Source organism: Thamnophis sirtalis, unplaced genomic scaffold, assembly GCF_051295495.1.
Source record: "Thamnophis sirtalis isolate CommonGarterSnake01/CBP01778 unplaced genomic scaffold, rThaSir2_p1.2 scaffold_1, whole genome shotgun sequence".
Lineage (NCBI taxonomy): Eukaryota > Metazoa > Chordata > Lepidosauria > Squamata > Natricidae > Thamnophis > Thamnophis sirtalis.
In genome coordinates this window covers 7,281,219-7,300,900 of record NW_028261381.1, presented here as the reverse complement: position 1 = coordinate 7,300,900, position 19,682 = coordinate 7,281,219, and the positions used below count along the sequence as shown (strand labels likewise).

The 19,682-nt window shown below is 44.1% G+C and overlaps 1 protein-coding gene across 3 annotated transcripts in view; it reads right to left on the bottom strand.

Moving 5' to 3' along the window:
• CATSPERT (catsper channel auxiliary subunit tau) overlaps positions 1-19,453 on the bottom strand; it is a 66,399-nt gene extending 46,946 nt beyond the window's left edge. The window contains exons 1-4 of one of the 3 annotated variants that reach the window (XM_087707120.1): positions 19,118-19,453; positions 6,084-6,170; positions 4,679-4,730; positions 2,012-2,160 (exon numbers count right to left, since the gene is read on the bottom strand). In XM_087707120.1, the coding sequence (XP_087563246.1) occupies positions 2,012-2,160; positions 4,679-4,730; positions 6,084-6,170; positions 19,118-19,408 (579 nt within the window). In that variant the 5' untranslated portion in view covers positions 19,409-19,453. Of the gene's footprint in view, positions 1-2,011; positions 2,161-4,678; positions 4,731-6,083; positions 6,171-19,117 lie in introns of those variants that run through there. The other 2 variants (XM_087707127.1, XM_087707133.1) reach the window with 2 other exon arrangements.
• Between the last annotated feature and the right edge of the window lie 229 nt (positions 19,454-19,682).

Sequence of the window (19,682 nt, the reverse complement as noted above, 5' to 3'; positions counted from 1 at the left end):
GCTAGTCCAGAATGCGGCCGCGAGAGTGATTGTGGGTGCACCTCGGTTCACCCATATAACACCTATCCTCCGCGAGCGGCGCTGGCTACCTGTTGATCTCCGTGTGCGCTTCAAGGTGCTTCTTACCACCTATAAAGCCCTTCATGGTAGTGGATCTGGGTACTTGGGAGACCGCCTCCTGCCGATTACCTCCTCGAGACCGATTAGATCTCATAGATTAGGCCTCCTCCGAGTGCCATCTGCCAGCCAGTGCCGGCTGGCTACTACGCGGAGGAGAGCCTTTTCAGTGGTAGCTCCGACCCTCTGGAACGATCTCCCCGTGGAGATTCGTACCCTCACCACCCTTCAGACCTTCCGTGCAGCCCTCAAGAACTGGCTATCCCGCCAGGCCTGGGGGTAAAGATTTGATCCGCCCCCACCCGAATGTTGAATGAATGTTGTTTACTTTTTAATTATGTGTTATGTTATATGTTACTGTTTGTATCCCCCTCCCTATAAGTTGTTAGCCACCCTGAGTCCCCTCAGGGAAAAGGGCGGCCTATAAATAAACTTATTCCTATTCCTATAGTATATTTCAGATATTACTTCTTTACTATTAGCTAAAGGCAAAGTTATTTTTTCATACAGGCATTTAATAGAACATTATGCTAGCCACCAAGATCTTCCTGTAATTATTCAATAGAAATTCTATTAAGTAAACTGCCTAGCAACATTAATTTTCCCCCTGCAGTTGAGGGTATTTGATTGATTCATGATAAGTATGGATTCATTGAAGAAGAATTAGATGAACAGATTATCTGGACCAAGTGTGAAGAATTAGATGAACGGATTATCTGGACCAAGTGTGAACAGACACACAGTTGCTCCCCGAGGTGGCGCAGTGGGTAGAGGGCAGTACTGCAGGCCACTTCAGCTGAACTGCTAGCTGCAGTTGGGCGGTTCAAATCTCACCGGCTCAAGGTTGACTCAGCCTTCCATCCTTCCGAGGTGGGTAAAATGAGAACCCGGATTGTGGGGGCGATATGCTGACTCTGTAAACCGCTTAGAGAGGGCTGAAAGCCCTACGAAGCGGAATATAAGTCTAACTGCTATTGCTATTGCTACCATCTGATTTCTTCCCCTTTATTTCTATAATGAAATTTCACTATATCACTGGGCAGTCTCATATCCACTAGATATTTCTGCAATAATGCCCAGTCTCTTACCATTAGCCAAATTGGACAAAACTAGTCCAAATCAAAATCCAGTGTATATAAGAGAGAGAAGATAAGAAGTAACAAATAGATGTTATAATGCCACCAAGTAAAATCTATGACTGATAAGCTTGTGTATGACACTGGAATGCAAATATGAAAGAGTCAATTTGGCATCTTGTCATCACACTGCAATTTCCATCATATTATTATTATTATTATTGCAATTAGTAAAGCCCATATGCAGAGCATATGAGGGTGTCTATTCCTGTTAGCATTAAAAGAAAAAGAAAAAGAAAACTCTGAACAATGCCTTCCACTTACAGCAACATAAATTTATAGTGGAGCAATTGAAAAAAATATGTTCAAATAATAATGGGTTAATTCAAACTATAGCAATAGCAATAGCAGTTAGACTTATATACCGCTTCATAGGGCTTTCAGCCCTCTCTAAGCGGTTTACAGAGTCAGCATATTGCCCCCCAACAACAATCCGGGTCCTCATTTTACCCACCTCGGAAGGATGGACGGCTGAGTCAACCCTGAGCCGGTGAGATTTGAACAGCCGAACTGCAGAACTGCAGTCAGCTGAAGTAGCCTGCAGTGCTGCATTTAACCACTGCGCCACCTCGGCTCCAAATGTAACTAGATTACATTTGCTGTGAAAAAAAAATGCACATCACCAGATTGCTACCAAGCTAAATGTAGAAGTATTTAGATTTTCCCGTAAAGTATTTTATGGCCATGATGGAAAAAAATAATTGTATAAGAAAAGAATAAACATGCAAATAATAAAAGAAAAGAATAAACAAACATACCTTTACAGAAAAGTATCTCACATCTCCGAAATAGATTGTACTCAACTTTCTGGACCTGAACTGTGGTCTGTACAACTGGGGATTTGTGCATTTCATAATTTTATCAATACTAATACGAATCAATAAGTAGGTGTCACGTTTAACATTGACTGTGGGAGCTCTGTGTTAAGGAAGCCTAGATCTTTCTGGTTAGAAAATTACAATAAAGCAAGTTGAATGCAATAAGAGTCTTAAAATATTTCAGAGCATGCTATAAAACGTAATTATATTTCTGTACATCCAATTCTGACTTATAGGAATGTAAAATAGTCTAAAAAGAAAACAAATAAGAGATGTTTTAATCTGATTTTTAGTGTTATGTGGTGCCGTATGTAAGGAGTAATTCCAAATTTGGTTGAAGCTATAGCTGTATTCCAGTGGTGGGTCCCGGATCCCGTTCCAACCGGTACATGACCAAATTTGCCTCCACGACACTCCAGCTGCTTGGCAAAGCATTGCACAGGTGCTGTACGTACCATGCGTGTGTGCAGAAGCGCCAAAGGCTTAAAGGACAGGTAAGGAGCTCGGGCAGGCGGGTGGGCCGTCTGGAGCACCAACCACAAAGGTACCTGGTGCTCCAGGTAAGCTCCAGTACGCCCATACCGGGGGGGGGGCACCATAGAACGGTAACTGGTGCTCCAGGCAGGCTCCGGTATGCCCATACCAGGACGTACCGCCTGCAACCCATCACTGCTGTATTCACAGATCATACTAAGTACCAAGACATGATGAACTGAACAGGTGAGAAACCGAGGTCTGTCATAATATATCTGGGCTGTAAAAATCCAGACAAAGCAGAAAAGAAAAATAGGAATCTTTAGTACTTTGCCGCCATCTAATGACCGGCTGCATTGATTGTCTGCCATGACCCGTCAAAACCGTGCTCGACTAAGCCACGCCCGATTAAACCACGTCGCTGATGTCATCAACAGGGCGACAACAGCCAGCACGGAGAAAGAAGGGCGCTTTAAATAGCGCTTTGAAAGCAAGCTGATTCAACTTAAGGTAAGGGTTAGCTTTAGGCTTAGCTTTAGGGTTAGATTTAGGGTTAGGTTAAGGGTTAGGGTTAGGTTTAGGGTTAGGTTAAGGGTTAGGGTTAGGTTTAGGGTTAGGTTAAGGGTTAGTATTAGGATTAGGTTTAGGGTTATGTTAAGGGTTAGGTTTAGGGTTAGGTTTAGGGTTAGGTTAAGGGTTAGGTTTAGGGTTAGGTTTAGGATTAGGTTTAGGGGGCTTAGGTTTAGGTTTAGGTGTTAATTTTAGGTTTAGGGTTTACAGCGTGCTTCCGTCTCCACGCTGTTGTCGCCCTGTTGATGATGTCAGCGACGCGGTTTAGTCGGGCACGGTTTAGTCGGGCGCGGTTTTGTGATGGAACCATTGTCTGCTGCCTTAAACAAACCATTTGTCAGTCTTCTCACATAAGAAAGCTGAATGAAGTAAATAAATAATTCTCAATAATTCAGGAAACCACAAAAACCACAATCGGAACCAGCCACGGTTGTGATTAATGAGCAACAAACTTAGTTCAAAATCAAACCACGGATTACTTATTAATGTATTTTCAGCAATTAAATTACTGATGTTTGAAAGTACTGATATTTTTAAATGCTGTCAGAAGAATAATTTGCGGTTCCAACTCGAGCCGGAGTTGTGCAAGCTGCCTTTGCCTTTGGGGCAGCTGCAGAGAAATGGGGTACAGCGACACAATTAAATAGGGGAGCTTGTCGACATGCTGATTCTAGGGTGACACTTGAGATGCATGGGGTTTGTGTAGGTACGTGTCATCTATGATGTTTATTTTTGTGAAAATGCAGCTCCACTGGAGCCCTAATTTAATTAACTCTATTTCTGCTTACAGACCTTATTCTTTGATAGATGAATTAGGTCTGCGTCACATATTTTGGGATTCGAGGAAGTCTAAGTAAAAGATTTCCCCCCATTTGCTATTTTTACTTGATTAATTTAATTTCAGATTGACCATCAATCATCTATTGGAGATACTGATATGATGCTTAGCCCATTGTAAATTTTGTTACTGTTTTAAGGGAGGTTGGAAAGAAATCTAAAGAATAGAATTTATTTTGATGTAAAATTTCTCACAGTATATTAAACAATAAGGCTATGCAGTATATTACGAAGACAGGAAAAAACAGATTCGAATTTTATAGGAAAATACAGTATTTGCATGTCTATTTATCAAAGCTGCTTTTAAAAAAATTCCTCAGATGTATTCTATATTCACTACTATACTGTGAACTTGTCAACAATGATATGTATTAATTTAAGGTCTAATCTTGATTGCCTTTCAGGTAGTTGTATCCTGATGCTTCTATTGCACCAAATGTCTAGAACTACAGCAACATTGATACCAGTTGTGGGTTGCTCCCGGTTCGAGTGAACCGATAGTGGCGGGGGCAGGAGGCTCTGCCCACCCGCCCAGACGCTTTTGCGCATGCACAGAAGCGTTGAGCGCACGAGCGCGCAAGCACGAGTGAACCAGTAGCGCTGGGATTTGCAACCCACCTCTGATTGACACCAAATGCATGAACTTCTCACATCCTGTCTAGTTCTAATTTCAGAAAGTATAGTTTGTTAATCAGCTACTATACCAGCACCTGGGTAAAAAGATACATTTGGAGGTAAAATCTTTGCACTGTTTCACATTAATTGCCAGCAAGCCTGCCTGTTGAAATAGGAAATATATTCATTTCATTATAAAATCACATACAAGCCTGAAAAGTGTATTTAGCTGTCAGCACTTTTGAGTTAGAAAATTGCTACTAAAGTTAATATTGTACTAACAAAATATCAGAATAGGTTTTGAGTCTATTTAACATACATTAGAATATTTTGACTTAGAATCATAGGGTAGGACATCTCCTTGTCCAACCCTCAGTGGAGGCAGAAATCCTCATAACATCCCAGACCGTGACCCGTCAAAACCGCGTTCCACAAAAGCGCGTTCGACGAAATCGCGTATGTGACGTCATCACAACGCGATGAAAAAGATCGAAAAATTGAAATAAAAATTAAATTACAGCAAGCCGATTCACATAAAGGTAAGGGTTAGGTTAAGGGTTAGGGTTAGGTTAAGGGTTAGGGTTAGGTTTAGAGCGTTAGCGTTACGTTTAGCGTTAGGTTAAGGGTTAGCGTTAGGTTTTTCATTAGGTTAAGGGTTAGGTTTAGGGTTAGGTTTAGGGTTAGGTTAAGGGTTAGGTTTAGGGTTAGGTTTAGGGTTAGGTTTGGGGGGGTTAGGGTAAGGTTTTCGCTTTATTTTTACATTTTTCGATCTTTTTCGTCGCGCTGTGATGACGTCACATACGCGCTTTCGTCGACCGCGATTTTGTCGTCTGCGGTTTTGTGGTGGAACCATCCCAGACAAATAGCTGTCAAATTTTTTATTGAAAACCTTGTAGCTTCAGCTATTCGTTCCTTAACAATTCTTATAGCCAGAAAACCTTTCCTTACTTCAAGATTTGCTGTACCGGAATGCACAGATCATAATGGAATACTAAGACTGCGGTACATAATATTTCCATCAAAGGCAGATACAGTATGCTAAGTTAGTATATGGAATAATACAACTTTGTCTGGGTTGGCTTAATTCCTGGAGATTTTGAACACACTGTATAGTTTTCTTGGCAACTTTGGAAAAATGGTTTACCACTTCGACTTTCTGGAATATATTTTAGACTTCACACTCTGGTGTCCAACTGTGATATTCCCATATTCAGGTACTGGGAGACCTGACTACATAACTTTTTTATAGAACTCATAATCTCCCAATTTCTAGCCTGGTGTCTTAACCAAACTGGCTTTTTTTGCCAGTTGCTGAGATTCAATGCACAGGCCACCAATGTTTGTAATCAATTCTAGCACAAATTAAGTTTTCAAATTTTAAGACAAGAATAAGTTCGTGCAACAGATGTGAGGACATCTCCCACCGTTCATCATCAAAATACATTTGCAATCTCCAAGCATCTGATTAGCAATAAAATGCAATGCATGACAATGAAAAAAATCTTTAATTACATACCACATCACCACAAGGAATTAAATTATGGATGTCACTAGGCATGTGAAGCGCTGCCTCTTCATTTACCTTCTGATTTCTCATCAACATCTATGAAAAAGGATAAATTAGGCTCTGTAAGCTGGACAAATCATAGCTACTAGAACCTGAAAACAAAACATAAAAAGGAAAAGTGCTAAAAATCAGCCATGACTTGTAATGAAACTTGTTGCAGCTTATCTGTCATCATGCATCTGAATTTTCATGCTGAATGAGAAAGAAAGAAAGAGACAATGCAATTTGCTTTGATGAAACATTTTATAAACGTGCAGTCCCTTTGGCCTTCGTGCCACCAAGTTACACAGGGGTGGGTTGCTAATCCCGTTCCAACCGGTTTGGTTGGAACGGGGCCGGCGGCGTCCTCATGCACGCGCGCAGTTCACGCATGCGTCTTAGCGCCTGCGCGATGCTCCAGCTGCTTGCGGAGACTCGCGCAGGCGCTGTATGTGCCATCCAGCTGCTCGCGGAGAATCACGCAGGCGCTGTATGTGCCATGCGCCTGCGTGGAAGCGCAGAAGCCTTCAAAGACCGGTAAGGAGGGCGGGCGGGTGGGCCCTTTGCCGTTCCCGGAAGTTACTTACTTCCGGGTTCGCTGACCAACCGGTTCGCGGGGACCGCCGCGAACCGGTTGAAACCCACCCCTGAAGTTACAGTACAGTGCTGTTGCAGGAATAGCACATTATTAACTATTAAGAGACTCCTTAATAATTCTGTCAAAGCATAAAGATTCTTCATTGTCTTCTCAGCAGAACAAAACAGTTTACTTTGTAGAGGCCAATCATATTGTCTCTCTGCTGCCACAAAAAGAATCAGATGAGATCTATGGTGAATGTCTCTTGTTTGAGGAGAATTGAAGTCATCTTACGTAGGCCTGGTAGATAATTCAATAAAAATATCAGCCATTATGCTGCAGGAAAAAAAAAAGAAAGATCAATTTCATGTTAGGGGCGACAAGGAAGTATCCCTGCTCAAAAACTACTAATCCACAATTATCTATAAAATATATGGAATAATCACATTCTAATACTAGGAATTATTGCACTTTTAAAAAGGATAAAAAAGATGTGCAACCAGAACATGGAATGTAAGAAGTATGAACTAAGGAAAACTTCAACTTGTCAAAGTGCATTAGGAAAATAGAAGAATAAATACATTAAATGGAATGTTTTAGGAATGAACAAATCAAGTAGATTAGGCTGGACTGTGTAATTATGCGCTTAAATTGGAATATAGTTGGCTATTATGATTCCGGCATGAGACCATACAAAGGAAAGGAATATCAGTGATATCTCAAAGGGAACAGCTCAATATATGGCTAGCTAAACCCAATAAACAATAGAATCATATCTATTAGAATGAGTTACTATCCAGTGAAAATCTATTCTCTGTATAATCTAGTTTCCCTTAGAGGCCTCATCTTCTAATGTATTGAGAGAGTGAGTTTAATAGATTTTCAAAGATCTATTCCAATTTTAGTGCTTTCTGCGATAGTGAAAAATTAGAATCAACGCTTGCCATACTTTTCAATTAGCTGAGTTTCAAATGAGAGCCATAAGGAACATGGATTATTTCCAGATTGTAAACTGCCAAAATGTTGCAGTTGATTTTGCTATTTTCATCATAATTTCTCTTAAACTAAAGTGCACTTTAAAAAGAACTGAAGGTTCGTGTGACATGCCTGCACTTTAACTATAGGGTATTGTTAATGGAGAAAACTACTACATGAGAGAAGCAAAGATACAATTGGTAGTACATTGTGCTGAGCAATTTGCATATTATTAAGATGCTTAAACCTGTATGCTAAGCCAGGTTTTTATTGACAATTTGCACATGCAATATATTATAAAAGCTATTTAATAATGGTTCTAAATAAATCAATTACATTGGTCAATCAGATGAATTGAATGGCTTCAAGAAGTGCTCCGAGAATGAATAAAGAATAATTTAAAGGAACCAAATAAGGGACACTTTTCCCAGTACCCACTAAATCTATCATAATAACACATAAAAAAAGAATAGATCTTCCTCATAAATGCTCTTAACCTTTAGGCTAAATCTATAGAAATGAGTGACTTTAATAAAAATCGAATTGGAGCTCGTAATTCTAGAGAGGAATATATGTAAGGCAACAGATTCACGCAACAAAATCACTTACAAATTAAAAAAAGCAGAAGATAATCTGACCACGAATAAGCAGATGCTCATTCAGTAGCACAGAATAGGTTTCGGCATTTATACTGAGAACAGCAGAATATTAAACGTAACCTCAGAAAAAACAACTTTCCTACTCACAAAGCATGTAGAGTTAGATAAAAACAGTTTTTACACCGTAAAACTGGGACTCTACTGGATTAAAAATGTAAAGGAAGATGGATTTATAAATCTCTTCCTAGAAATAGGGACATGATGAAGCGTAATCATCACGGTGCAGAGTCATGCACCATGGCAACTCACGGGACGAAATTGCGGTAGATACCGTCTCTTAATTTAATCTACCCCATAGAGTAGGGAGTATAATAACTGGAGTAATGGGTACTACATGTATTGCCTTGAGCCTTCTGGAAGGATACTAATTGAATGGATGAACGAATAAAAAAAAGGTACATCTAGGTCATCCCCTAACTTGGAATCTGGCACATTTGTAATCCAAGGTACAGTTATAATTGGAGAATCCGGGAAATAGATATTTTGTGCCTACCAGTCAAATCCTGGAGCGGAACGGTTACCTCATAATAGAAGCCAGCATTCTAGCTCTCAGGGAGAACTAAGTCTTAGCTAGGATGGAATGCTGGACTGTGGAAATTCTGCTTCCATTCAACACAGCCCTATTCTCACCTCCCCAAGCATGTTGGATGAATGCAAGAAGAGAGCAGGTTTGTGCCCTTCAGATCGTCCTTAATTGGAGTGTGGGAAATGACAACTGTAAAATGGGGATATTCAGGGGTGGGTTTCTCGCCCCGTTCCAACCGGTTCGGTTGGAACAGGGCCGGCAGCATCCTCGTGCACGCGCGCAGTGCACGCATGCGTACTAGCATCTGTGCGATGCTCCAGCTGCTCCTGGAGGATCGCACAGGCGCTGTATGCGTCCTGCGCATGCGTGGAAGCGCAGAACTCGTCAAAACCGGGTAAGAAACGCGGGTGGGGGGGGGTGGACCCTTCGGCGTTCCCGGAAGTTACTTACTTCCGGGTTCGACGACCAACCGGTTCGCGGGGACCGCCGCGAACCGCCTGAAACCCACCCCTGGGGATATTGTACATTGGCAGCCCTCCCCTCTGCTTGAATAGGACTGTTTCTTTTTTGATGTGTACCTCTTGATGGTGCAATTAGAATAGGTTCACACCTGCTCAGTTTTTATTTATTTTATCTTCTAAATGGTAGGTGAGCAGTAACCCAGAATTCACTGAACTTACCTACCAAAGGCAAAAGCATATTGGTGTACATTTAAATTGTATTAGGATCTGACAATGGGAATTCTCTTTGCTATCCAAGAGTATTCATCTATGCTTGCAGAGGCTACATTTCAGGTACTAGAAAAAATTAATCCAGAATAGAATTACTGGAGATTGTTTTGAATGGAATGTAAAAATTTTGGGAAGATCATAATTAGAAATTCATTTCATCATCTACCTATTGAAGTGGCACTAGATTTGCATTTAAAGGCACGAGGGAACAATGCATAACCAAGCATTTCACAAAAAACTATGAAGCAATGCTTAGTTTATTTTGATTAAGAAACCACACAGAATTGTCCTTTCCACTAATCCAGGCTTGCTGGACTGTGGAAATTCTGCTTCCATTCAACACAGCCCTATTCTCACCTTCCCAAGCATGTTGGATAAATGCAAGAAGAGAGCAGGTTTGTGCCCTTCAGATTGTCCTTAATTGGAGTGTGGGAAATGACAACTGTAAAATGGGGATATTGTACATTGGCAGCCCTCCCCTCTGCTTGAATAGGACTGTTTCCTTTTTGATATGTACCTCTTGATGGTGCAATTAGAATAGGTTCATACCTGCTCACTTTTTATTTATTTTATCTTATAAATGGTAGGTGAGCAGTAACCCAGAATTCACTGAACTTACCTACCGAAGGCAAAAGCATATTGGTGTACATTTAAATTGTATTAGGATCTGACAATGGGAATTCTCTTTGCTATCCAAGAGTATTCATCTATGCTTGTAGAGGCTACATTTCAGGTACTAGAAAAAATTAATCCAGAATAGAATTACTGGAGATTTGTTTTGAATGGAATGTAAAATTTTGGGAAGATCATAATTAGAAATTCATTTCATCATCTACCTATTGGAGTGGCACTAGATTTGCATTTAAAGGCACGAGGGGACAATGCATAACCAAGCATCTCACAAAAAACTATGAAGCAATGCTTAGTTTATTTTGATTAAGAAACCACATAGAATTGTCCTTTCCACTAATCCAGGCTTCCCCACAATGATGCTCTGCAGTTTGAGAAGACTACAGTTCCCAGAATTCCAGTGGCCTAAAATTCTAGGAGTTGTATTGTCACCCATTCATCAGCCCTCCAGTGGGGGCGGTTCAACTACAGGTAGTCCTTGACTTACGTGTAACTTTGAATCGTCATTTGAATAGCATTGAAAAAAAATTATTTATGATTGTTTTTCATACTTATAGCTGTTGCAGCATCCATACCATGTTCATGCGATCAAAATTTGGATGCTTGGCAACTGGCATGTATTTATGATGTGGGTGCGATTGTGGGTGCACCTAGGTACACCTACATCACACCTATCCTCCGCGAGCTGCACTGGCTACCCATTAGTCTCCGGACCCGCTTCAAGGTGCTGGTTGTTACCTCTAAAGCCCTACATGGCATCGGACCTGGGTACCTGAGAGACCGCCTCCTGCCGATTACCTCCCATAGACCGATTAGATCTCACAGGTTAGGTCTCCTCCGGATTCCATCTGCCAGCCAATGTCAGCTGGCGACTCCCCGGGGGAGAGCCTTCTCTGTTGCAGCTCCAGCCCTCTGGAATGACCTCCCCGTGGAGATCCGGACCCTTACTACCCTCCCGGCCTTCCGCAAAGCCACCAAGTCCTGGCTGCTCCAGCAGGCCGGGGGGCTTGTAAAACATCCAGCCCCACGGAAATTGTGAATGCTGCGTATTTTAAAGTGTTGTTTTTGTCTATTTATCCCCCTTCCCTTGTTTATTGTGAGCCGCCCGGAGTCCTTCGGGAGTGGGCGGCATACAAGACAAATAAACTAAACTAAACTAAACTAAACTAAATGTTTCCAGTATCCTGGCGTCATATGATCACCTTTTGCGACCTTCTGACAAGCAAAGTCAATGGGGTGGCCAGATTCATTAACAAACATGTTACTAACTTAACAATTGTGAACAAAAAAGGTCTTAAAATGGGGCAAACCTCATTTAAGAACTGTCTTGTTTAGCGATGGAAATTTTAGGCTCAATTGTGGCTGTAAGTCAAGGACTACCTATATTCCCTGATGTGTGTATAGTTAATCATCCAGTGTCTTTCAGAAGATTGACGGGTATGTGATGCCCCAGGGCTTGTTGGCACTTAAAGTGCCATGATCTGACTTATTTGTTCTGCTCTGCCCGGTTCCACCACAAAACCGCGTTCGACTAAAGCGCGCTCGACGAAACCGCATAGCTGACATCATCACAGGGCGACAAAAGTGCGGAGACAGAAGCACGGTGTAAACGCTAAAGCTAAAATTAACACCTAAACCTAAACCTAACCCCCCTAAACCTAACCCTAAACCTAACCCTTAACCTAACCCTAAACCTAACCCTAAACCTAACCCTAAACCTAATCCTAATCCTTAACCTAACCCTAAACCTAACCCTAACCCTTAACCTAACCCTAAACCTAACCCTTAACCTAACCCTAAACCTAACCCTAACCCTAATCCTAATCCTTAACCTAACCCTAAACCTAACCCTAACCCTTAACCTAACCCTAAACCTAACCCTAACCCTAACCCTTAACCTAACCCTTAACCTAACCCTAAACCTAACCCTAAACCTAATCCTTAACCTAACCCTAAACCTAACCCTTAACCTAACCCTAAACCTAACCCTAAACCTAACCCTAACCCTTAACCTAACCCTAAACCTAACCCTAAAGCTAACCCTAAACCTAACCCTTACCTTAAGTTGAATCGGCTTGCTTTCAAAGCGCTATTTAAAGTGCCCTTCTTTCTCCGTGCTCGCTATTGTCGCCCTGTTGATGACGTCAGCGACGCGGTTTAATCGGGCGCGCTTTAGTCGAGTGCGGTTTTGTCGTGCCACGCTCTGCCCAGTTCCCAAGGCAAACCTGGCTATCGAAGCCCTGGATGTGTTCTAGAGAAATTGTCCAGAATGTATAAAATTTGCACTTTCAATTCATGCTGTAAATGTAAATAAGAAGGGGCACTTTATCATGCTTGGTGGTCATGTAAAAAAGCTAGAAAATTTTGAACAAATACATGCACTGATTTGGAGCAGGGGTGTCAAACTGGCGGCCCACGAACCAGATGCATCACATGCAGGCCAAGCCCACCCGCGAAACGTGACATGACGGCAACATGACATCGTGAGTTTGACACCCCTGTGATGTAGATAATTTTAAAGATTAATATAAAATTAGGACCAGAGATCTTTCTTTTGGGACTGATGGACAAAGTTGAAATACAGTATTGGAACTCTGATTTTTCGGATTAGAGAAAAGATTACGTGCTTATTGTTGTTTGGAAATCCTTAATGGATATTTTTGGGGAAACAGAAAAAAAATGAATTTATGACTTTTGTTTTTGATGATTAGACAGAGTATATTATACAGGTAGTCCTCGAGTTACAACAATTCATTTAGTGACCATACAAAGTTACAAAGGTACTAAAAAGTGACATGACTGTTTTTCACCACTTACAACCATTGTAGCATCCCCAAGGTCACGTGGTCAAAATTCAGATGCTCGGCAACTGACTCATATTTATGACGGTTGCAGTGTCCGGAGGTCACATCAATGGTGGGTTCCTACCGGTTCAGACTGGTTTGGGTGAACTGGCAGTGGTTTGACGGTCTGGGTCGCTGAAACAGGCAGCATCCCAGGCCTGCCACGCCCCCGAACTGGTTTCCCCAGGAGGTGCTGGTGGCGGCACCATCTTGTTTTTCAGTTCTGCGCATGCGCAGAACAATTTTAATTGCATTGTGCATGTGCGGGCATCAAGCACACACATGAGTGAACCGGCAGTAGTGCCTGTAGACAGCCAGTGCTCGATGGATCTGGAGTACATGACTCTTAAATGTAGACCCATATATCTTCCACGGGAGTTCAGTGTGGTTTTGATTACTGCAGTCTATATCCCACCTGATGCCAATATTACTATAGCTTTGGGATTCTTGTACAACATTGTTAGTAATCAGCAGAATAAAGTATCCTGATGCTGTGCATATTATAGCGGGGGACTTTAATCAGGTGCCTTAAATTCTATCAGCATGTTAAGTGCGCTAGTAGAGGAGCAAACATATTGGATAAAGTATATACCAGGGGCGGCGGTCCCTGCGAACCGGTTGGTCGCCGAACCCGGAAGTAAGTAACTTCCGGGAACGGCGAAGGGCGCGCCCGCCCGCGGTCCTTACCCGGTTTTGACGAGTTCTGCGCTTCCACGCATGCGCAGGACGCATACAGCGCCTGCGCGATTGTCCAGGAGCAGCTGGAGCGTCGCGCAGACGCTAGTACGCATCCGTGCACCGCGCACGTGCACGAGGACGCCGCCGGCCCCGTTCCAAACGAACCGGTTGGAACGGGGCGAGAAACCCACCCCTGGTATATACCAACATTAAACATGGCTATAAGGTTATACAATTACCACGTTTGGGACAATCAGACCATATATCACTGCTTTTAGCACCGGCATACTTCCCTCTTGGGAGACGGGCTCTGCCTATAATAAAGACAGTGAAATCTTGGCCAGAAGATGCTTCCCATCAACTTCAAGATTGTTTTGGGAACACACATTGGGACATCTTTTACCACCCTGACCTAGGGGAGCACACTGCAACTGTTCTGTGCTGTATCAAACGCTGCACAGACTCTATCACTGTGGATAAACGTATTAGCTCTATCCCAATCAGAAGCCCTCGATGACCAAGGAAGCCCAGTGCCCCTATGAGCCGAGGTGGCGCAGTGATTAGAGTGCAGCACTGCAGGCTACTTCAGCTGACTGCAGTTCCGCAGTTCGGCTGTTCAAATCTCACCGGCTCAACCAGGGCCGGATTTTCCTATAGGCTAACTAGCCTTCAGCCTAGGGCCTCAAGATCAAGAGGGGCCTACATTCAAATTGTTAGCAAAATTAAAATTACACTATTCTAAAAACAGTGAACACTAAAACACTGAACCGAAAATAAGGAGAAATTCTACGCATATGACTAATAAACAAACATAAAAATGTATTGGTTAAGGTCGTTCCAGCGCCATGGCAGTTGGGGAGCCCGCCCACGTTCCCGGCACTGGCAGTCGGGCGAGAGGCGCGGCCGCTCCCAGTAGCCGCCCCGTCGACGCGGATCCCACCAGCGGCCAGGCAGGTGAGGGCGAGGGGGCCGAGCCGGGCAGCTGAGCGCAGCAGGGGAGGCGGCTGGCCTCGCTGCCTTTGCCGCGGAGCAGCGCCGCCCTCCGTCGGGAGGCCAGCTATATATATTGATATATATTGATATATATCACAGTAATGATGTATTTTATTGTCTCTCATGTAATTTACAAACTTAAAAATGGGAGGTGAAAGGGCCTCATAAGTGGAATAGCCTAGGGCCTCTTTTCATCTAAATCCAGCCCTGATAATCATGAAGTAGTTTGAGAAATTTGGTCTGCCGGCATATCATTTCTGGTTTCCGCATACATTTGATAAACACCAGTTTGCATACAGAAGAAACAGATCTACAGAGGATGTTACAGCCATCACTCGTCACACTGTTCTGACTCATGTGGAACAGCGGAGGGAGGCGATGTGGGGATGCTTTTTGTAGATTTTAGCTCTGCATTTAACACAATAATTCCACATAGATTAGTGTCTAAATTTATGAATCTTAGGCTTTCTTATTCGATCTGCCTTTGGATTATGGATTTCCTGTCTGGCCGCTTTCAGAGGGTCAGATTAGGTAATCATATCTCTTCAGCCCTTATTCTTAACACTGGTACACCCCAGGGTTGCGTGTTGAGTCCCTTACTCTATAGTCTTTTATGTGCATGACTGCATTTCCACTCATACTAGTAGTACTATTACTAAATCTGCAGACAATACAACTGTGGTGGGACTAATCTCCAGGTGGTGGGGATGAGTCTGCCTATCAAGATGAGGTGGAACGGTTGCTTTCATGGTGTGGAGACAATAATCCTTAAGACAAAGAAGACCAAGGAGCTTATAGTGGACGATAGAAGGAATAGATCAGACATCCAGCCCCTTGCTTATCAACGGAAACCAATTGGAGCATGTTGTGTACTACAGTTTCCTCTCTGGTCCGTTTGGCTAGAGGGGCGTGTCCTTGTTTCTGATTGGTTACCTGTTTGACAGCTGGGGTATATAAAGAGCTGTCAAACAGGGCTCAGCGGTTGCCAGTTGGCTAAAACCCGCGAAATGCGAAGTGCCGCGTTTGGCAACCTGTTAGAAATAAACTGTTAGCTGACTTGAAGTCCTGGCTCGCCTCTGTTTGTCTGACCCCGCGTTCCCCCAGCTAGAACATTGGCGACGAAGGTGGGATTCCTCTGAGGCTGAGCCCAGGCAGAGCTGAGAAAGTCGCGAAAACGGCCTCTCCAGTCCACTTGAGGCCCTCCAGAAGCCGGAAATGGATTGTTTCCAAACTTCCAGTTGGCCTGTTTTTTGCCATCCCCAGACTCCAGCGGCTTTCCTGAGCTTGGGGAGGGCAAAAACGGTTCCCGGCGCCCCCCAGGAGGAAATACCAAGCCCAGCTTGGAGGCGAGTAGCGCGGCTTGTGTGTGAGGATGCGCACGCATGCACATGTGGGGGCACGCTTTGCATTATAGGCGGCGACACACGCGTGCGCTATTGTGCATGCGTCTTTGCATTTTTTGGCACCCAACAATAAAAAGGTTAGCCATCACTGGTATAGTGCAATATCGGGTTTTCAATTTCAATTATATAGAATGTAAAGGATGTATGTTTTGTGTTTTTATTTTTATAATTGTAATGTACACTGAGGACGGCATTTAATTTCGTTGTACCATGTGCCACGACAATAAAGTAAACTAAACTAGTTCCTGCCGAAACTCACCCTTCCCCCCCCCCCCGGGGCACATATCACTTTCTTCCAAGCAAAGTCAATGGGGAAACGAGATCCACTTAACAACCACGTTACTAACTTCGAAGCGACACCGATTCACTTAACAACTCTGGCAAGCAAAGCTATCAAAAAGGGGGGGGGGGGTCAAAATTAATTGAACAAATGTTTCACTTAGCAACGGAAACGTTGGGGGTCAGCCGGTAAGGTGAGGATTACCTGTAGAATGAAGTTTCAACTTTAGAGAAAAAGGATTAAGTTATAATTGTAGTTAGAGCCGAGGTGGCGCAGTGGGTAGAGTGCAGTACTGCAGGCCACTTCAGCTGACTGCTATCTGCAGTTTGGCGGTTCAAATCTCAGTGGCTCAAGGTTGACTCAGCCTTCCATCCTTCCGAGGTGGATGAAATGAGGACCCGGATTGTTGGGGGCGATATGCTGACTCTGTAAACCGCTTAGAGAGGGCTGAAAGCCCTATGAAGCGGTATATAAGTCAAACTGCTATTGCTATTATAATTGTAGTTATAACTGTTATAAAGAAGAGAGGACCCAGACTGTGGGGGCAATATGCTGACTCTGTAAACCGCTTAGAGAGGGCTGAAAGCCCTATGAAGCGGTATATAAGTCTAACTGCTATTGCTATTGCTATTATAATTGTAGTTATAACTGTTATAAAGAAGAGAGGACCCAGACTGTGGGGGCGATATGCTGACTCTGTAAACCGCTTAGAGAGGGCTGAAAGCCCTATGAAGCGTTATATAAGTCTAACTTATGACCTCTAGGCTGGAATACTGCAATGTGCTCTACATGGGGCTGCCCTTGAAGAGCATCCGGCGACTTCAGCTAGTCCAGAATGCGGCCGCGCGAGTGATTGTGGGTGCACCTCGGTTCGCCCACATAACACCTATCCTCCGCGAGCTGCGCTGGCTACCTGTTGATCTCCGGGTGCGCTTCAAGGTGTTACTTACCACCTACAAAGCCCTTCATGGTAGTGGATCTAGGTACTTGAGAGACCGCCTCCTGCCAATTACCTCCTCACGACCCATTAGATCGCATAGATTGGGCCTCCTCCGAGTTCCATCTGCCAGTCAGTGTCGACTGGCAACCACACGGAGGAGAGCCTTTTCAGTAGTAGCTCCGACCCTTTGGAACGATCTCCCCGTGGAGATTCGTACCCTCACCACCCTCCAGACCTTCCGCACAGCCCTCAAGATCTAGCTATCCCGTCAGGCCTGGGGTTAAAGATTATATTCCATCCCCGCCCGAATGCTGAATGAATGTTGCTTTACTCTTTTAATTATGTATTGTCCTATATGTCTTTGTATGTTTCCCCTTCCTATATAAGTTGTAAGCCGCCCTGAGTCCCCTCAGGGAAAAGGGCGGCCTATAAATAAACTTAACCTAACCTAACCTAACTGCTATTGCTATTGCTATTATAATTGTAGTTATAACTGTTATAAAGAAGAGGGGACCCAGACCGTGGGGGCGATATGCTGACTCTGTAAACCGCTTAGAGAGGGCTGAAAGCCCTATGAAGCGGTATATAAGTCGAACTGCTATTGCTATTGCTATTATAATTGTAGTTATAACTGTTATAAAGAAGAGAGGACCCAGACCGTGGGGGCGATATGCTGACTCTGTAAACCGCTTAGAGAGGGCTGAAAGCCCTATGAAGCGGTATATAAGTCGAACTGCTATTGCTATTGCTATTATAATTGTAGTTATAACTGTTATAAAGAAGAGAGGACCCAGACCGTGGGGGCGATATGCTGACTCTGTAAACCGCTTAGAGAGGGCTGAACGCCCTATGAAGCGGTATATAAGTCGAACTGCTATTGCTATTGCTATTATAATTGTAGTTATAACTGTTATAAAGAAGAGAGGACCCAGACCGTGGGGACGATATGCTGACTCTGTAAACCGCTTAGAGAGGGCTGAACGCCCTATGAAGCGGTATATAAGTCGAACTGCTATTGCTATTATAATTGTAGTTATAACTGTTATAAAGAAGAGGTTGGAAACCCCCCCCCACACACACACTTTTTCTCTCTTTTTTTCCCTTTGTTGCACATTCAGGTTTTTTCCCCCGTTTCTTTCTTACTTTATAGTCGTTTCCATTGGTTTTTAAACCCCCCTGTTGAACACTTTTAATAAAATTATTTCTAAAAAGTGAACTTTCGGTGCGCGTAAAGGGATATATCCGAGCCGAGGTGGCGCAGTGGTTAAATGCAGCACTGCAGGCTACTTCAGCTGACTGCAGTTCTGCAGTTCGGCTGTTCAAATCTCACCGGCTCAGGGTTGACTCAGCCTTCCATCCTTCCGAGGTGGGTAAAATGAGGACCCAGACTGTGGGGGTGATATGCTGACTCTGTAAACCGCTTAGAGAGGGCTGAACGCCCTAGGAAGCGGTATATAAGTCTAACTGCTATTGCTATTATAATTGTAGTTATAACTGTTATAAAGAAGAGATTGGAAACATCCCCACACACACTTTTTCTCTCTTTTTTTCCCTTTGTTGCACATTCAGGTTTTTCCCCCCGTTTCTTTCTTACTTTATAGTCGTTTCCATTGGTTTTTAAACCCCCCTCTTGAACACTTTTAATAAAATTATTTTTAAAAAGTCAACTTTTGCTGCGCGTAAAGGGATAAACCCGGTGCCAAAAAGAGACAAGTCTCCCGCCTCGCATGCCCGGGCTTCCCCCCCCGCGCGTTCGAGTACCACCGCACCTTAAGGAGGGAGCGAGCCTTCTCCCCTTTGGGCTTGTCCGGCGTGGCGTTGGCGTCCGGGACGTTGAGGGTGGAGGTGGAGCTGATGCCGCGCAGGCCGAGGATGGTCGACACCGAGAAGTGCGACTCCCCTTCCGTCGAGCCGTGGGTGATGGTGCTGCTGGTGCTGACGCTGCGGGCGTGCGAGGAGCTGGCCGAGGTGGCGCCCTCTTCCATCGAATCCAGCGGCGGCGGCTGCAGCGGCGGCAGCTCCACGACGGTGCTCATCTTGTTGCGCCCGGGCGCGGCCATGGCGAGGGCGGAGGAGAGACGGCTCAGGCGCGTCGGGCTGCTCGGGAGGTTGCCGCCCGCGTCCTTTTTTCACATCTCCCGCTTCACCGGGAGCCCCTTCGTGGCGAGAGGCGGGGGATTGCTGGCCAGCCGCCTGCGCCTCCTCGTCTCCGCTTTCTCGCCCTCCCCTTCCCCAGCTCAGGCACCATCGTCACAATTTGGATCCCTGGCGGCGGCGGCTACCCGGAGTTGCTATTAAAACCCACCTCCCTGCCCAGCCTGGAGAGGCTGATCT